The sequence below is a fragment of the Nansenia antarctica genome, assembly GCF_963989245.1.
Source record: "Nansenia antarctica genome assembly, chromosome: 16".
NCBI classification, from domain to species: domain Eukaryota; kingdom Metazoa; phylum Chordata; class Actinopteri; order Argentiniformes; family Microstomatidae; genus Nansenia; species Nansenia antarctica.
This window is the reverse complement of record NC_137686.1, coordinates 12,833,766-12,851,265: the sequence shown is the minus strand read 5'-3', so window position 1 is coordinate 12,851,265 and position 17,500 is coordinate 12,833,766. Positions and strand designations below refer to the sequence as shown.

The window sequence follows — 17,500 nt, the reverse complement described above, 5'->3', positions numbered from 1 at the left end:
TCATCAAGGACATCAAAACCCCCACGAGCACCGGAGACCCCAACAACATGACCCTCCTGGCTGAGGAGGCCCGCAACCTGGCCGACAAGTAAGAACTGCTGAACGCTCTCTCTCTCTCTCTCTGCTGTCTCTCCTTCTCTCTCTCTCTCTCTCTCTCTCTGCTGTCTCTCCTTCTCTCTCTCTCTCTCTCTCTCTCTCTGCTGTCTCTCCTTCTCTCTCTCTCTCTCTCTCTCTCTGCTGTCTCTCCTTCTCTCTCTCTCTCTCTCTCTCTCTGCTGTCTCTCCTTCTCTCTCTCTCTCTCTCTCTCTCTCTGCTGTCTCTCTCTCTCTCTCTCTCCCCTTCTCTCTCTGTCTCTCCTTCTCTCTCTCTCCCTCTCTCTCTCTCTGCTGTCTCTCCTTCTCTCTCTCTCTCTCTGCTGCCTCTCCTTCTCTCTCTTTCTCTCACTCCTTCTCTCTCTGTCTCTCCTCTCTCTCTCTCTCTCTCTCTCTCTCTCTCCTTCTCTCTCTGTCTCTCCTCTCTCTCTCTCTCTCCTTCTCTCTGTCTCTCCTCTCTCTCTCTCTCTCTCTCCTTCTCTCTCTCTCTCTCCTTCTCTCTCTCTCTCCTTCTCTCTCTCTCTCTCTGTGTCTCTCTCTCTCTCTCTCTCTCTTTCTCTCCTTCTCTCACTGCTACTGAACATGATGAAATGAGGACGCTGCTCTCTGGTATCTGTGGTCCTGGTTAATGCCAGAAGGCTTGAGGGTTTCCCTGAACATGTCACCCAGGCCTGCATCCTTCTAGCTCTGTGTACCATCTGAAACACAAGCCCTCTGATCCTGTGCGGCGAAGAATTCAAACAATTAAACACACTTTAATGTTTCGGGGGGGGGGGGGGGGGGGGGGGGGCTTAGCTCAGCAAAACGGAAGACCAGCTTTGACCATGACTTATTGATGAATTTGTCATTATTTCTGTGTTTACGATAACGTGCTTATAGTTATAATGTATTAAACAACCGTGCTAAAACATGTTCCGCTTCCCTCCGTCCTCCCTGCAGGCACAAGATGGACGCCGACCAGATAGAGAAGATCGCCAAGGACGCCAACGACACGTCCACCAAGGCCTTCAACCTGCTGATGAAGACGCTGGACGGGGAGAGCAAGACCAACCAGGAGATCGACGACCTGAACAAGAAGTACGTCCCCCCGTCCCCCCCCGCTCCCTCTGTCTATGACCACATGGGACACAGTCACATCCCAGTTCCACCGTGTTGATCCGGAGTATCTCAAAAAGCATTTTTGTCATTTTAATTGTTGAGAGCCTTCCACACGTCATAGTGGGGTGGTTAATGTGTGAGGTTACACACGTATTGATCCTTGAACTAATAGTTTTAATTTTAAACAGTTTAACATGTTTATTCCCTCAGCAGATATGTAACTTTATTGGTCTCTCTCTCTCCCCCTCTCTCTCTCTCTCTCTCTCCCTCTCACTCTCTCTCCTTGTCCCTCTCTTTCTCTCTCTCTCTCTCTCTTTCTCTCTCTCTCTCTCTCTCTCTCTCTCTCTCTCTCTCTCTTTCTCTCTGTCTCTGTCTGTCTCTCTCCCTCTCTCTCTCTCTCTCTCCCCCCCCCCCCCCCCAGGTACAAGGAGGCTACAGACCTGGCTAAGAGCCTGGAGAAGCAGGCTAACAAGGTGCACGCCGAGGCGGAGGAGGCTGGAGACAAGGCCCTGAAGATCCACGCCAACCTCACCAGCCTGCCCCCCTTCAACACCAAGTCTCTGGAGGTGAGCTCCACCACTGACCTCTCTACCTAACCCTAACCCCTAACCCTAACCCAGCCTGCCCCCCTTCAACACCAAGTCCCTGGACTAACCTCTCTAGCCTCTCTTACCCAGCAAGATTAAGATTAAGATTCAACTTGTGTTGTCATTGAACAAAGCACAAGTACTGAGACAACGAGATGTAGTTGATGCACACGTCGTCCCCCAGGGAGAACAGAGCTCTGGGCTCTGGGGCACAGGGTCAGACATAGTCAGCGCCCCTGGAGCGATTAGGGGTTAAGTGCCTTGCTCAAGGGCACAACGGCATTGGTAGGATACCTTAGATATGACGCCCAGCAACCCTCCAGTCACCAGCTCACATCCGGGGGGTCGAACCAGCGTCCTTCCGAGTGCTAGCTGACCTCTGACCTCTCGGCTTCCTGCTTGTGATTGTAGGATGAAGCCAGCAAGATCAAGAAGGAGGCAGCGGACCTGGACAAGCTGATCGACAAGACGGAGAAGGAGTACAACGACCTGAGGAACGACCTGAAGGGGAAGGAGGCGGAGGTCCGCAACCTGCTGGAGAAGGGCAAGACGGAGCAGCAGGTACACACACACACACACACACACACACATGTATATATACACACACACACACACACACACACACGTATATATATATACACACACACACACACACACACACGTGTATATATATATACTATATACACACACACACACACACATATATACTTCTTTATACACACACACACACACACACACTAGTATGTACGGTACACACACACACACATACTTCTTTATACACACATACTTATACACACAAGTATATTCTTTATACACACACACACACACACACTAGTATATATACACACGCACACATATACTTCTTTATACACACATAGACACATACTTGTACATACACACACACACAGGTACAGTGCAAGTGCAGTGCCATCCACACACTCAGAAGGCATATAACCTCTGAATAGGGTGACAGTGGACGGTAGATAGTCTCATCCCTCTAAATAGCAGTGTGTGTGTAGTGTGTCAGTCTAAGATTAGTCGCTCGTTAAATCAGAAGTCACACCACATCTCATATGGAACACGTTACCACCTCGCTCCCCTCTCACTATATCTGACCCCAGTACACCACCAGTGAGCAAGATATAAAGCATTATGAAGCCAACATGAGTCATAGTGTGTGTTTAGCTGTGAGTGTGTCTGTGTTTGAGGGACATGCTTGTGCTGCTCTGTGGGGGAATTGGGTTTGGGTCACTGTTAAGAACGTTGTGTCAAAAGCGTTGTATAAAAAGCACTATAGGAATATCTTTAATTGATCATCATGGTAACGGTCACACTAGGTTACCCAGCTAATCCAGGTTGGCAATGATGCTGTCATAAACCTAGCCGGTTAAATACAGGTAATGGATCATGTTTTCCATGAGAGTGATTCCAATATCTCTCCTTCACTCTCCCTCCCTCCCTCCCTCCCTCCCTCTCTCCCCCTCCCTCCCTCCCCTTCCCTCCCTCCCTCCCTCCCTCCCTCCAGACTGCAGACCAGCTGCTGGCCCGGGCGGATGCAGCCAAGGCCCTGGCAGAGGAGGCAGCTAAGAAGGGTCGTACCACCTACCAGGAGGCCCAGGACATCCTGGGGAACCTCAGAGGTACACATACACACACACACACACTCACAGGATGTTCTCTCTATACCTTAAGATCACACACACACACACACACACATACACATACAAACAGGATACCACGGGTTACCAAACTTTTTTCCCCTCGACCCCAAATTGACATTGTTAATTTCCTGCGACCCCCAACAACTTAAACACACCAAATCAAACCAGATGAACACACAGGTCGTGTTCTCCTCCCCCTCACGTCGTCCTTCCCTGCGTCCCCACAGACTTCGACAAGCGCGTCAACGACAACAAGACTGCGGCGGAGGACGCCATGAAGAGGATCCCAGCCATCAACGCCACCATCAACGCCGCCAACGAGAAGACCCGGCAGGCGGAGGATGCGCTGGGCAACGCCGCCGCCGACGCCAAGGAGGCCAAGGCCAAGGCCGAGGAGGCGGACAAGATCGCCAGCGCCGTGCAGAAGGTAGCGTCAGGGGCGTTACCACGTCTTCGTACGATCTTTGGGAATCGGGTCTGGCAGTTTAGGAGCTGTTATCAAAAATGTGATGGGTGGATTCTGTTTTTCTTTCAGTCAATCTTTTCTTTTTCTATGTAAATGTCTACTTGAGAGGTGTATTTTATGTACGTTTTCGACGTCTAAATCACCTCTAAAACTTTCGGGGGGTTTAGTGAAGGCTAATGATAACATGTAAAGTTACCAAAGGTTCAGGGTCAATATAATTAGTTGCAGATTACTACTTTTCATTATCAAATAATAATAATAATCATTATTTTTCATTTGTTTTATTTGTTTAGTTTTTCTGTCACAGACACTTTGCCATGTCCTGCATTTGATTTACTAACTGTATCACGTCTGCAGATAAAAAATAAATAAAAATAAACTAATAAATATCGATATATATTATTCATTTAAAAAAATAAAGAATAATAATAATCAATCAATCTCCCTGTCTCCCCCCCACCACCCCACCCTCCCTCCCCAGGGCTCAGCCAAGACCAAGGCGGATGCGGAGAAGGCGTTCCAGGACACCATGAAGCTGGACGGGGAGGTGAGCGGCATGATGGACCAGCTGGGCCAGGCTGAGGAGGACCTGGCCAAGAAGAAGGCGGAGGCCGACCAGGACATGATGATGGCAGGCATGGTACGTGTTCCACCAGGCCAGGGGAGGCTGGCGGGGGTAGAAATGGGAGGACAGGCCTCACTGTAAGGCATGGAATTTAAGGAAGGAGTCTGTTTTCACGGGCTTGACTTCATATCCCAGAGTCTCTCTGTGCTTGATTCACATTGCCTGGTGGTCCTCAATGTGGGGCAGGGTTAACAAACACTAGTGACTAGATGATAGTAGTTGTGTTCAGAAAATACTCGAATATACTGCAGATGGATCCGGTAGCCCCAAGAACACTGGGAATGTTATTGTATAAAAGCCGTCCCCTACTGAAATGTAATCACACTCGGGGGCCTGCGCCCCAGACATGAGCTGTGCTTGTTTGGAAGAATCTAGATGGTGTTATTGTGTTAGGAAATGGCCTCTCGGAAACGGGAGAAGTAGCCCAAAGTGGACTGAGAATGTTATTGTATAGAAGCCGTTTATCCACAGCTAGAATCCCTCCATGTTTGTGGTCACTGTCTAAATTGTTTAGTCCCATCATAAACGACAGGGTTAAACAGGCAAGGTTAAGCGCTAATACAGCTGTTAAGTGTTAAGGAATCCCGACTCTCTGGGAATGCCGACTGTTTGAATCCCGACTGTTTGAATGCCGACTGTTTGAATGCCGACTGTTTAAATCCCGACTGTTTGAATGCCGACTGTTTAAATCCCGACTGTTTGAATGCCGACTGTTTGAATTCCCGACTGTTGGAAAACCCTACTGTTTATGACGGTCTGTGGACTGTGACCCGTCCATTCATACGGTTTGTTCTGGTTCTCCAGGCGGCGGACAACGCTAAGGAAGCTGAGGACAACGCTCGCAAGGCCAAGGGCGCCGTCAGGATGGTGCTCAACACCATCAACGACCTGCTCAAACAGCTGGGTAAGTAGCTGGAGGAGGGTAGGATATTCAGAAGTATAGAGGAGTACAGAGGACTTCAGAGGACAAACTAGTAAAATCTACAAAAAGGTGTTCTAAGAAAAAAAAGTTACATTTTAAAACGTACATTTATATTTTTATATGAATATCTATATTTGTTCTGCTTCGGGACGGTTTCACAGACATGGCTTAAACCTAGTCCTAGACTAAAAGGCATCCTCCATGGATATTTTCCAATGCAAGTGTGATTTAATCCTGGACTTAAGCCTAGTCTGTGAGACCGGCCCATTGTGTGTATTGAGTATTGCTTTGTTAGAAGAACTCGTAACTCAGGTGGGATGTGTTTTCCCGAAAGCTTTGTAGCACTACGGCTTTTTTTTTAATGTATTGCCTGAAATAAACGTCATAATCCAAGTACTATGAAGTTTTAGACGAACACCTAAATGGCTTTACTGATGGTATCAAAGAGCTACGTAGCTAACACCTCCGTCCTCTGTCCTCCCTCCCCCAGGCAACATTGACAAGGTGGACCTGAGCAAGCTGGACCAGATCGGCGGGTCCCTGAAGAACGCCAAGGACAAGATGGCCAACAGCCATCTGGACAACAAACTGAAGGAGCTGAACGAAATGGCCAAGAACCAGGAAGAGATGATCAGCGAATACGACAAGCAGATCCACCAGATCCGCGCTGACATCGCTAACCTGGACGACATCAAGAAGACGTTACCTGAGGGCTGCTTCAACACTCCTTCTCTAGAGCGGCCTTAACCCCTGACCCTTGACCCCTGACCCCCCCCCCCATCCCATCTGTACCACTCCTTCCCACATCTAACACTCGGGCAGAATGCCACCCTTTTACCAAAACAGTTTTGTTTTTAGTTTTTTTTGTTATTTTGTTTTTGTTGGTCTGATTTCATTTTTTTAAATTTCATTTTTTTTGCCAATTTCAAGCCAAGCCAAGTTCACGTTTTTATTTTTTTTAACAAAAGACAGAAAGAAGAGAAGCAGCTTTCTTTTTCTTCTTTTTTTTTTTATTTTTTTTTATTTTTTTACAACTATGCAGTAAAAATGCAGAAAAACGTGAAACGAAATGAACTAAGGGCGGTCGCTACAAAACCTGTGCATCCATTCTCCTTCGGTGCAGCTTAGGAGGGGCGGGGAGGCTTGTGTCCCTCCTCGATAACGCTAAACCCACGTGACTGCATCACCTTCAGACTCTTCCTACACTCTGTATGTACAGGAAGTTTATCCACCATCTTGTTTCACCCCAAACTACGCCAACAGCAAAACTACCAGCGGTCCTCAACCTCTACGGTCTAAATGTCATACTTTTTTATTTGATATGGTATCAAGCGAGTTATCTACCCACCATTATAGACCTACGGGGTTTGTCGGGATTGGTTTCATCTGTGAGTTAGTATTTTTCTTTAGCTAGATATTGTGCGAAGCTTCCGACTGACGTGCCGCAATGTGCCATCCTCTGTGTTATCAACCATATTGTTTTCAAAAACAAGCAGTGAAGGAATCGTCTTTCTTTAGTTTCTATGTTTTGATTTGCCTCCATTCTCTCCCAAAGCGACATGTCGTCATGCATGGTACACCATGGAGGAAGTATTCCTGTCATACCAGGGGAGGCTTGGGGAGGTAGAAATCGGAGGACGGGCTCATTGTAAATGCATGGAACGGGAATATGGAACGGTGTCAGTTTGATACCATTCCTTCCTTATTCTGTTCCATGCGTTACAATGAGCCCGTCCTCCGATTTCTACCTCCACCAGCCTCCCCTGTGTCACACACATCTTTTACAGTATTGAACACTACATTACTCTGTTCCACACAGCTAGCTGACGAGCCGTTGAATGAAACCAAGAAGTGGGTATTTATTTCACCGGTTCAGAACCTTACAGACATACTGACACGCCTACAGACGTACGGTCTGGAACGGACTTCTGATTTACAGAACACATCACTGCCCAGCGGGACAGCGTGGTTGAATATCATGTACTGGTTTTTAACACTACAAACTTTGTTTTTGTTTTTGTTTTTTCCTCCCGAAGCTGCTGCTTATTTACAGTTGTACTGCGAATCACACATTAACATTTTTCTCTTTTTTTTTTGTTTTTTTTATTCTCGTTCTTTTTTCTTTCTTTTTTCCCTCAAAAGGCAAAATTTCAACACTATGCAACTTTGTACATTTTGCGTAGCTGAGACTTTATCTGATACACTGGTGCTAATAATTATTTCAAATGTTATATTTTTGTGTGAATGTTTTTTATTATGATATAGAGTGAGGAATTGTTATTTGTGTAAATATATGCTTAAATGATTTTCAGGACTGGCTGATTTTTAAACCCCCAAGATCCAGCAGCCACCTCGTATAGGTTCGTTTTTCTATCACAAAAAAAAAAATCAACTGAAACCTCCACATAATATATAAATATATCTGATCAGTTCTGTGGTATAATATGCTTGCTTGTATACAAGGCTCAGTGTCACCACCTCCTAGCTCCTCTGCCATTCTCTCATGTGTCTAATTCTCTGCGGGTGGTCACACGAGTTTTAACTGACGATTGCTTTTATAACAACAACCTCTTACCCTTGACTGACACAATCAGGACTGACTACGCCTTCGTTTTAAGCCGACGGCCCGTTCGTTAAGGCCGTCTACCGTTACGCCTAACCTTTTAATTTTACTGAATTTATTACGCTTGACTCCAAGCCGAATAAGCTTGGTCACAAGTTGCTAGTTAACCGTTTTTTTTATTTTTATTAGTGTTTCGTGCCTTAATATGTGGTTGTAATATTCACATCACTTAGTCCTCACCATTACGTCACGTTTATCGCACACATCTCAGACACACACTGTCTATCTCACACACACACACACACACACACATTGTTGTTATTGTCCTCCTCACATACACGGTGTCCTTACATTTAAGTAGAAAAGCAGGGGGTTTTTGTCAATGGGTCCAGAACAGCAACCTTCATACAGTTCATGAATCATCATTTCTACCTGGAAACCACCACTCCTCCTCCTCCTTCATCAAGTCTCCTATCCTGAATAGACCAATGTTCATCCTAGCCTCTCTTCTGTGACGTCATCGCTCCTACCAGTCTTTTGTTGATGATGACGTGGCAGGAGGGACTTAAGGGGCGGAACCCTGACCTGAGATCCACCTTCGTAACTGTAGTCATTTTGTGATGATAATCATGTGTTGACGACAACGGGAGATTTGAATTAACTTTTTTTTTTTTTTTTTGGGTTATGTTTGTGGATCTCCGGTTAGGATCGGTCCCCTTCATGAACAACTCTGCAGAGAACCATCTCTAGTTGTCTCTTCTCCACCCAGGCCGACCACACAGCTGTGAAAGAGTGTGCAGCACATAGTTTTATGTATAAAAACAGTATTTCTAATTTATAATGTCGCAAGTATTTGTACTCTTTTGTTCTTTTAATAGTGGAGGCTGGTGGAGGTGGTAGATTGGAGGTCGTGGCTCATCGGAACGGAATGAGGACCGCTCCTGGTTTCTTTCCATCTGTTTACGTTGAGCCCGTCCTCCGATTTCTACCTCCACCAGCCTCCCCTGGGTGATATGTACTGTGTGTGTTGCACAATCTTTTTGTGGTCCTGTTGGCTATGGAGGAACATTTTCTGTGTCGTTTTTTTCTCTTTTTTCTCTTTTTCTTTTTTTCTTCATACGACAATATCAAGGCACCACCTATTCACCTGACACACCTGTCTGTACGGACCCGAGGAATCCCTGCTTGTTACCAATTTGCCTGTAAATCCAACCGTAACATTTAAATAATAAAAAAAATATTACAGGAAAACCTCATTTGTTGATGTGTGGTTGTATGAAATGTCAAAGATGCTGCCCCCCCCCCGGATAGTGTACGGTACCACACACTGCAGTTGCTCAAAATATCGGTGTGGAGATTTTTCATTTCTCTATTCTGGCCATGATTTAGTTTGAGGTCACAGTAGAGTCTTAAAGACATGGAGGAAAACTTTCTCTATCGGTTCTGATTTGGTTGATTGTTCTCCCTTGTGATGGGTGATCAGAAGGTCATGAGTTCAAATCCCACCTGGGAACACCACCACTAGTGTTCTAAGTTACTCCAGAGAGACTGTCTCTGTAATCTCAGCAAGTCGCTTTGGATAAAAGCGTCTGCTAGATGGTTAAAATGTCAAAAATGTAAATGTTTGAACATTGTATTTAAGTTAATAACAGACGGATTCACGTGTCTATTTTACCCTTTAATTTACGGGACCACAAAAAAAGATGTCAGGATACTGTACAACTATTAGTGACTAGCGGAAGTATGGATGAATGACTGCTCTTTGAGGCTGCCACCCCCCGCCCCCCCCCCCCCATGTCCGTCCAGTGAAACATGCCACTGTCTTCCCTATACGCGTTACCATGGAGATGTATTTCCAGCTGTTGTATTCATGCTACCAAAAAAGATTTAGAAAACCCCTGTGTTGTCTGACTTCAACAGCCTAGACTTGTTCTGGTTGGTTCTGGTTTAATGGACCCCATCTGCACAGATTACACATGTCCCCCCGGTCTTTAGTGCGAGCGAGTCTGTGTTCTTATTTTGGATTATATGTTGTACACACAGGAGCTATCAAGATGCTCATTTTACAGAGAGGAGCTCAAACTCTGGCGTGTGTGTGTGTGTGTGTGCGTGCAAAGGGCGTGGTGTTGACATAGCATTGTAGGTGACGAGCAGGGTGCGGCTCAGTGCGGTTGTGTGTGTGTGTGTGTGTGTGTGTGTGTGTGTATGCGCGTGTGTTACAGCCCCGCCTCAGTCAGCCTGACCACCGTGTCAGTGCATGACGGAGCATCCAAGGGTGTGTCACCTTCGGCAAACACTACAGAACTCATACCCTGGAGGCACGGTTCCTCGACTCCTATGATCAGGAATGTTGCTCATCGCTGCGGGATACGTCTATCACACGTCGTCTGGCCACACCTCTGATATGAAGGGTGTGGCTGTACAGGTACAGCACAGTCAGTGAATGTACACTATTGCAATATCATGGAAAATCGTTCCCCCCCAAAATAAAAAAGCCATAGGAAATATGCCTGATTGGACAGTTGACAGTAGAAGAAGTAGAAGTTGGCTTGTGAATTGTGTGTATTTCAAATGGGGTAACACACACATTAGCTATAGAAAGGACTCCCCCTCTCTCTCTCTCTCTCCCTCTCTCTCTTTCTCTCCCTCTCTCCCCCCCTCTCTCTCCCCCTCTCTCTCTCCCTCTCTCCCCCTCTCTCTCTCCCTCTCTCTCTCTCTCTCCCTCTCCCTCTCTCCCTCTCTCTCTCTCTCTCTCTCCCCCCCCTCTCTCTCTCTATCTCTCTCTCCCCCCCCCCCCTCTCTCTCTCTCTCACACACACACACACACACACATCATGTTATAAGTACTGTATACACTATATGAGAAGCTTAGTTCCGATTTGCAAGCTTTGTCCTTCCTTCCTTTCACCTGTGACAGACTTAAAGTGCTTTTGTGATGTTACGCTTCGATGTTTCCCACAGCGTTCTCCACCCAGTCAAACAATACCGTCCATCCATGTGTTCAAACAAGACGTGGGTGATTCATTCTCAAGGTAGAAGGGTTCATAGAAGAAAAAAAGGAATGTTCTATCGTGGTGTTGCCTCTGTGTTGTGTCTCCGGCTGTTGCTCAGAAACAGAAATAGTGTCCCAGATCGTTCGTCAGATTCATTAATTAATAAAACACTCGGAAAAACACCTACTGTATGAGTTGTTGCCACAGAAACAGGACCGATTATGAAATGCGTGCACGACGGTTTGCAAATCCAAATAGTGATTCGAATGTTTTTTTTTTATACAAAGCAATCAAATTGATAATGAACCCTGAAAATAATGAAAACACATTAATATATCAATTTCTTCTGTTGAATGTGTGGGTGTGGCATTGAAATTCTATCACAAAGCTTTGGTTTTTCCTTCCCTCAGGATGTGCTTGAGTCTTGGCTCTTCAGTTGCAATCATCAGCTTAAGAAAATCAAACTCTAGTTATACTCAATCACTAATTATACTCCTGTTTATCTTTTTTTCTGAGGTTTTTCATGCTTGTTTTCATTGTCTTGTTTCTGCACTGTGGATAATGAAGATGTAATTAAGCCTAATTATGCTTTTGATGAGAGAGTGGAAATCCACAAGCTTTATAGCTCCATATTCGTAGCTAGCATTATGTTTATACCACAAATGTAATTATTTACATATTTTTGTTTGCATGTCTAATAAGAAAGACAATATTTGCTATGTATACTTATTTACATTAATAAGTGTTGTAGGACCTTTATGCTCTTTAAAAAAAACAACTGATGATTAACAAATACCTTTGTCTAGCATTGTGACTGCTTGGTGCAGCTTATTCTTATGGAAAGTTTTACTTTGATGACTGTGATGTAGGCCTACATCTGATTCAGTTAGTTTAGACTATAATTGAGTAATAATTTGTAATATTATAGTAATAATAATTTATATTTTTTATATTTGCTGTAAGTCGCTCAGGATAAGAGCATCCGCTAAATGACTCAAATGTAAGCTGTTCATGTGAAGTTGTGAATAACAGTATGAATGAATGAAAGCTTTATTTCGAACATGTGAAAAAGAAATAGTTATAACAACAACAACAACAACAACAACAACAACAACAAAACACTATTTACTTCACATGTCCGAAAAGGAGTAGGAAGAAGCATAAACTTATTTAATCCTACCCCTTCTCCAATACTCAGAGATTATTAATTAATAATCTGCAGTTAACTTCAATATTAATATAATATTTTTTAAATTAAATCAAATTTATTTACGTATTTACATATTTACCAACAATAGAAAACAGATAATGTAAATAAACACATTTATTTTTAAAAAGTATACGATTCTTGAGAACATGTCAACCTAAACATAAAGCTTTTGTCGATGTGAAATCCTGAGTAAAACTCCATAGTGACTGAGTGTCCATCATTCCATCCGAACAACGCCTTGCTTTATTCAGGTCTGGACAGCCACCCCCCCAGACCCCCCCAGTGATGCATCGAGGGGTTGCCCGTTTCCTGTGATAGAGCGCTGAGCGGCGAGGGCACGGCCAGCCAGTCACAGCCAACGTGAGGAAGAAGGCTGTGAATCACGCGTGAGTAAACCCACAGCTGGAGGTCTAATCTCACCTGCCTGTGACGAGGGAGGTGTTATAAAGACCCCACCTGGAGACGGGAGGTGTTATATTATAAGAGCGCACCTGGAGACGGGAGGTGTTATATTATAAGAGCGCACCTGGAGACGCAACACGACAGACGCGCGCCTCAGGTGGAACCAACCACCCGTTATTCTGACTAGAGAAGAAGTTGTGCGTCTTTAAGTGATTACTGATTAGATTTTTTAAATATTGAAGTTGTTATTGTGTGACTTTGGCTGGGACTATGAAGAACAGTTGGATATTTCTTTGTGGGATTTCTGTTTTGGCCGGATATGTCGAAGGAACCTACAGATATGGATGTAAGTGTTGACTACAATCTTATCTTATTTTTTATTTTTTTATCTTTCAATGCTTTAAAATCCCTGTGTGCTGAATTATATCAGATATGTCTGCGTCTTTAATGTGTCTTTAATCAAGCAAGTATGGAGGGTACTGTAGTAACAGAGACATTAATTTGCACTACTTTGATTATTATTATTGTTATTATTGTTATTGACCTAATTCTGGAGCAGTTTTTGTATTATGCATATTCATTGCTTAAGTCAATATCAAAATGATATACACTATTCCATCTAATTGTATTTCCTTTGCTTTGGGGGAAAAGTGGTTTATCATTTATGGTTTTCACATGATGCTAAAGTGCCTCATATGTTCTGAGACGACCTTCTCACAGTTCCTAGTGATGTGAAATCGAATATAATTATTTGTAGCAGTGTAGCAGTTAGCAAGAGACTGAATAGTCCGTTCTACCAACTTTCACACAACTTCACGCCTGCAGGCTACACTTTCTTGTGTGAGTGACTGTGGTGAGGGTGTGAGAAGGTGAGGCAGATGTTGTTGTTGATGATGAGGCGAGGCTTCGTTTGAGCCTGTGGGCTAGTAGGAACCAACCTCCCTGGAACACCTGACTCAGGGCACGGGGGATGACTCACAGGAGGACGTGCCCTCTGAGGTCCTCTGAGGTCCCAGCGGTCTGAGGTTGGGAGCCTCTGTCTCTGTCTGTTGTCTCTCTGGGTGCGTCTCCATAGTCTGTCCTCGCATCCTCCGTCCTCGCTCCATTCTCATTGGATGAGAGGAGATCGAAGGCTCCTCCCCTCCTTGTCTCTCTGCTTCCCCCTCTACTGTGTCTCCTAAGATTTCTACTCCCCCCCCCCCTTGGACTCCCCTTTCTCCAGTGTCTATTAAAAAAAACAAATATATTATTTCTTATTCTATCACGACGACTGCCAATGGCCCCTGGCCTGAGCTAGATTACTCTTCCTGCTACGACTGGTGAATTGATGATTCACTTGCTTAGACAAATGTATCAATTGTAAGTCGTTGGAATAAGGCGTCTGCTGAATGCCAAAACTGTATTAATATAATGTCTCCTCCACGTTGTATCCTGAGGAGGAAGGCCAGGAGAGAGGATGTGTTCAGAGATTAGAGGATAGACTGTTAGGGGTCTCGCTGGTGGAACGAGCTTCCCACTGCTGTCAGGACTGCAGAGCCACTACCTATATTCCACCGTAGACTGAAGACCTCCACATCGTCAGGCTACATCTTGACTGTCCCTCCTAAAGACCTCTTCATCCCCTCTAGCCCCCTGTACAGTTTTTCTACTGTAAATAAGAATAAGAATTTAAAAAATCTTAATTCTTCCTTGATCTAGAATTATGACTGCTAATGGCCCCTGACCCTAGCATAGATAACTTTTCCTTTGCGATGACTGATGGATAGACGATTCACTTACTTGGACAAATGTATTTGTTGTAAGTCGCTTTGGATAAAGGCGTCTGCTAAATGCCAAAAATGTCAATCTAAATGACATAGGACTATGTGTCCTATGTACTATTAAGACATAGAACATAGGACCACATTGTGTCTATGTCGTCCGGTAGAGGCTGGCGGAGGTAGAAATCGGAGGTCGGGGCGATAGGAGGCGTGTTCGATACCATTTCTGTTCCGATGCATTACAATGGACAATGGACCCGTCCTCCGATTTCTACCTCCACCGGCCTCCCCTGATGTTGTCTCACCGTCAACAGACAGCTACAGGCAACAGCCTGCCTGCACCACAGACCCCTCCCTGACTGATCATTACTGTAGGAAGATAATGAGGATGTATAATGTGAAGAGTAATATCCTCAGGTTATGTATTTAGCATGAGAAAATGCTTCTCAGATGATTGTTGTCAGTGTGGGTTGGCTGTAATACATCGCCAGAAGGCCCCCTGGGACCCATACACAGGCAGTCACACACACACACACACACACACACACACACACACACACATACACACACACACACTTGGCTGTTTCTTGTTCGCTTGTTCTCACGGTACTGTCGGTGGGATCCGATCGATGGGGTGTGAGGGGTGTGTCTCTCTCATCCTGTTGTTTGAGGTTGGGGGTAGGGTACTTTATTGAATTAATAAAGATGGATATAAATAGACATCTCATGACGTCTGTGTGGGTTCACGGTTGTTTACAGTCTGTGAGAGGGGGGACAGAAGCTAATGTCAACCCCTCCCTACATTATATGAAGAGTTATATTGTTTTCTGTTATGATCGTGAAAAGGCTCCATTTCACTCCTGTGGCTGTGCGGGCTTGTGAAAGGAGAACTTAATCACACTAATCCTTTAACCTGCCGCAATCACCAGGGGGGTATTCCATCAACGTCGCGAAAGGAAAATCCAGGCTTATTCTGATAAGTCTCGCAAGAGACCTTTAGCAACCTTGAGCAAACGTGTGTAATGATTCTAGAAACATTATATGAATATCTCATGTTGTGTCTCATGTTGATTTAAATGACATTGTTGAATCACAAAATGTTCTAACCAGTGTATTTTTTAAATGTATTTTTTACCCTAGTGGGACTTCGTTGTCAATGCAATGGGAGGTCCAACTACTGCCTCCCTGACTCTGTGGGTCTCCACTGCCTAGACTGCCAAGGCAACACAGAGGGCAGGCACTGTGAGAGCTGCAAGGAGGGCTTCTACCACCAGAGGGCAGGAGAGAGTTGTCGGCCATGCCAGTGCAACTCCATAGGTGAGTGAACAGGACAGGACAGCAATAAGGTGAAAGTTGACCCGATGCACAGATTTAGGCTCAGTTTTCTGGTACCCCCCCCCCCCCCAAGGAATTTGAGAGGTAAACTGATTCTACGACATTAGTGCCTAAGTTAGTGATTCCCAAACCTTTTTGTCTTGTGACCCCAAATTGACATTAATCATTTCCTGTAACCCCAAGAACTTGATTGCGGGCCTTAATTGAGAACTTAATCGCAAAACACTGCAGTATAGGTTACTGGTGCAATACACAGACATTGTTTGTTGTCATAAGAAATAAAAAAAATGTTGTGTGTTATTTATCAAATCATTATCAAATCATTTTCTCAGGGGACCCCCATTTTTGGGGAGAAGGACTGAGCATTCAATGATCATCATACTTGCTGTATTTTATAGTTTCATGGATACCTATACGTTTGATATGTGATGCCATGCGCCTGCTATGTGTGTTATTTCCAGGTGCTGTAGGTCCTCAGTGTGACAGCAGAGGGCGCTGTAGCTGTCAAGGCGAGGCACGGGGGAACAAGTGTGACCGTTGCCCCAACGGAACCCCCTTCACCTCCAATGGCTGTGGTCAGAGGTACGACATCAGAACACCGGAACGTTCTTAGAATCATCTTCTACATTCTAAGCTGTTGTTGACATCCAGCATCTTGCTGTTTACTTCCATGTCTGTGTTTTACGGTGCTTTTCCCTTCTAATATACGCCATTTAGCTGACGCTTTTATCCAAAGCGACTTACATTGCAATGAGTTCATACATGTTTCAGTATATACGGTCCCCGGCGCCTAACCTAAGCGTTGTTAGCGCCGTGCTCTACCAACTGAGCCACAGAGGGCCACTTCTGTCCATTAGAGAGACGCCATAGCCTGCTAACGGTTTGTGATTTATCCCGTTGTGTCGTCCAGCGCTGGCCAGCTGGTTGACCGCACGGTGGACTCCCTACCCTGCTCCTGCTCCGGACACTCCATCGTCTGCTCCCCGGCCGAGGGCTACTCCGTCCACACCGTCACATCCACCTTCGACAACGGTACGTTCACCCTCACATGACACTTCATCATCATAATGATAACACTCCTCCAGTAATATATATTTTCTAGGACATTGGCATTAGCAGGGGAGGCTGGTGGAAGTAGAAATTGGAGGACAGGCTCATTGTATATGACGTGCCATTTAGCTGAGGTGTTTATCCAAAGCGACTTACAGTACATTGCAGTGAGTGCATACATTGTTCAGTATATATGATCCCAACGGGAATCGAACCCACGTCGAACCTCACATGTTAGTGCCGTGCTCGACCCACTGAGCCACGGAGGACCGCAATGGTGTTTGACACCGTTCCTCATTCCGTTCCACGCATTACAACGAACCTCGTCCTCCGACTTCTCCCTCCGCCAGCCTCCCCTGGTATACAGTAATTCGTCCAGCCTGTCTAACAGTGAGGTGAATGTTTCTGTGTCCAGGGCCGGAGGGGTGGAGGGCGGCCACTGCCCAGGGCGTGACCCCCTCCCAGGTCCAGTTCCGCTGGTCCCCCACCCACCGTGACGTGGAGGTGGCCTCCCAGGACAGCATGCCTGTCTACCTGTACGCCCCAGGTGAGTCCTCCCTTAGCCACGTCACAGTCAGCAAATGGCTAATAGGTATTAATAATGACTTTATATATATGTACAGTACCAGTCAAAAGTTTGGACGCACTTCCCTATTCAAAAGAACGGGAAAGTGTGTCCAAAATGTTGACTGGTACTGTATACACACACACACACATTGTGTGTTAAATAAGCCAT

At 45.2% G+C, this 17,500-nt stretch overlaps 2 protein-coding genes across 2 annotated transcripts in view; both read left to right on the top strand.

Moving 5' to 3' along the window:
- Positions 1 to 6,198, top strand: part of lamc1 (laminin, gamma 1) — a gene marked incomplete at both ends in the record, with an annotated part of 62,303 nt that extends 56,105 nt beyond the window's left edge. The window contains 9 exons of the mRNA XM_080546873.1: positions 9 to 88; positions 1,032 to 1,169; positions 1,612 to 1,756; positions 2,189 to 2,338; positions 3,303 to 3,417; positions 3,666 to 3,865; positions 4,386 to 4,544; positions 5,334 to 5,433; positions 5,942 to 6,198. Of these exons, the coding sequence (XP_080402999.1) occupies positions 9 to 88; positions 1,032 to 1,169; positions 1,612 to 1,756; positions 2,189 to 2,338; positions 3,303 to 3,417; positions 3,666 to 3,865; positions 4,386 to 4,544; positions 5,334 to 5,433; positions 5,942 to 6,198 (1,344 nt within the window). The remainder of the gene's footprint in view (positions 1 to 8; positions 89 to 1,031; positions 1,170 to 1,611; positions 1,757 to 2,188; positions 2,339 to 3,302; positions 3,418 to 3,665; positions 3,866 to 4,385; positions 4,545 to 5,333; positions 5,434 to 5,941) is intronic.
- Positions 6,199 to 10,361: 4,163 nt separating this feature from the next.
- lamc2 (laminin, gamma 2) overlaps positions 10,362 to 17,500 on the top strand; it is a gene marked incomplete at both ends in the record, with an annotated part of 24,325 nt that continues 17,186 nt past the window's right edge. Inside the window, 5 exons of the mRNA XM_080546872.1 lie at positions 10,362 to 10,425; positions 15,520 to 15,696; positions 16,176 to 16,296; positions 16,625 to 16,746; positions 17,180 to 17,311. Of these exons, the coding sequence (XP_080402998.1) occupies positions 10,362 to 10,425; positions 15,520 to 15,696; positions 16,176 to 16,296; positions 16,625 to 16,746; positions 17,180 to 17,311 (616 nt within the window). The remainder of the gene's footprint in view (positions 10,426 to 15,519; positions 15,697 to 16,175; positions 16,297 to 16,624; positions 16,747 to 17,179; positions 17,312 to 17,500) is intronic.